The sequence below is a fragment of the Anneissia japonica genome, unplaced genomic scaffold, assembly GCF_011630105.1.
Source record: "Anneissia japonica isolate Jap-2015-1 unplaced genomic scaffold, ASM1163010v1 scaffold287722_len911783_cov160, whole genome shotgun sequence".
In the NCBI taxonomy this organism is placed as follows: domain Eukaryota; kingdom Metazoa; phylum Echinodermata; class Crinoidea; order Comatulida; family Comatulidae; genus Anneissia; species Anneissia japonica.
In genome coordinates, this window is record NW_022711579.1 from 82,764 (window position 1) to 84,714 (window position 1,951).

The window sequence follows — 1,951 nt, forward strand, 5'->3', positions numbered from 1 at the left end:
TCAATGAAATTGTTAGTAATCATATCTACCTACCTGTTGTCTGTCTTTCTTCGTATGATGTTGTTGTAGTAAGTCTTGACACTGTTGCAAATGAATGTAAACGTAAGCCTAATCAGTGTTAGCCACGTTAGAAGAGCTGTGTTCGTGTTAGCCACGTTATAAGACCTGTGTTCGTGTTAGCCACGTTGAACAGCTGCGTTGGTGTTAGCCACGTTGAACAGCTGCTTTGGTGTTAGCCACGTTATAAGAGCTGTGTTCGTGTTAGCCATGTTATAAGCGCTGAGTATTATTCTTATTATTCTTTTATTTGTTTATTACTATTATTATTGTAATTATTGTTATAACCAGTTATTATTGCATTGCCTTGAAGTGTTGATTGTAAATTGTTAAGGTGATAAAGATAGGCCTAATTGATAGTCATGCAAGCAAAATTGTCTTTATATCCAATACTGAATAATTGTTTGTAGTACCGATGGTGATAGACAGAATCGATTATCGCAATTTGTAAAAATGATCTATTGTTAGCCACGTCATAAGTGCTTTGTTCGTGTTAGCCACGTTGAAGAGCTGAGTTCGTGTTAGCCACGTTGAAGAGCTGAGTTGTTTATGAATGACAATTTAATGGTAACATTATATTGTTATTATTATGGATATTATTATATAATTGGAGATCGTTGTTCAGTATATTAATGGTAATGTGCACAACTAGTTAATTATGTGATACAAAGTGTTAAGGTTATAAATTGCGAAAGTTAGATGGACTTATTGTTAAGGTGATGTGTTGTGGTTAATAGAGTTTAAGCCGCGTTTAATTCCGTGTCGTAACTTATTGCCGAGGTCCTGTCTCTGTTTTGGAATTCTGGGAGAACTTGTGACACAAACCCACACTCTAAAGAACAGTAACAATACTATACTGTAATGGGCCATGGCCTACAACCGGCCAGCTAACCTGCCTCGGCTTAAGAAAGTTGGCAAATAAGACAAACTAGGCTTAGCTTTACCTTCAATTAAATAAAATTCTATTTTATTATCTATTTGATGTGTGTGTGTGTGTGTGTGTGTGTGTGTGTGTGTGTGTGGAAGGGGGTTGTGTGATATATATAGGCCCTATTATGGAGACACACTACTCACACTGGAATAGAACGGTTTGAAAAAAACAGAATCTTGCACGCAAAAGCTAAACGTGCTGCAAGAAAGGAACGTGAGAAAATAAAATGCACATCAACTGAGCATTAATGCCAGACGTGTAGAAGAAACTTTAAATCCAGGATTGGACTAATCAGCCACCAACGTATACACAAGGATAACTTATAAGTCTAGGAACATGTCAATATACTTGGTGATCAAGGTCTTCTTCGAATACGAAGGACGAACGAACGAGGCCCTATTATATATCAAAATTTTTTTTAGATATCTAAGTCTCTGGGAAGGATTTTAATGATAATTATATAGAATAAAGTAGGCATATCTACATACCAGTGGTCTGTCCTTTAGCTCCTGACGTCAGTGGTACTGTCGTCACTTTGGCCGTTGTTGATTCTGTGTAAAATAAATAATAATACTGTAACACAGGTCTTAGAAACTAATAATATATCTTATGGGCCTCTGTAGTCTAAAGAGTATGACGCTCACCGAGACAGCGATAGATTGCGGGTTCGCGATTCCCACAACTGACCTCTTTTTTTATACAACTAATTAATAACTTTCGTTGATAAACTGTTTGGTACGATATAAAAGAGTGACGGAGAGTGAGGTTCCGGGGGACAAACATACTCTGTGACAGTAACAGAATACTACTGTAATGGGTCATGGCCAACAAAGGGGCAGCTAACCTGCCTAGGCTTAAGACTAGGTTAAACTAGGCTTAGCTTAACTAACCTTCAATTAAATAAAATTCTATTTTATTATCTATTTGATGTGTGTGTGTGTGGAAGGGGGTGGGGCAGGGGTT

The 1,951-nt window shown here is 37.3% G+C and overlaps 1 protein-coding gene across 1 annotated transcript in view; it reads right to left on the minus strand.

The window, feature by feature from the left end:
• The window catches only part of LOC117107540 (tenascin-like), a 67,047-nt gene that overhangs the window by 6,331 nt on the left and 58,765 nt on the right, over positions 1-1,951 (minus strand). The window contains exons 26-27 of the mRNA XM_033249243.1: positions 1,477-1,539; positions 34-81 (exon numbers count right to left, since the gene is read on the minus strand). Coding sequence (XP_033105134.1) covers positions 34-81; positions 1,477-1,539 — 111 coding nt within the window. The remainder of the gene's footprint in view (positions 1-33; positions 82-1,476; positions 1,540-1,951) is intronic.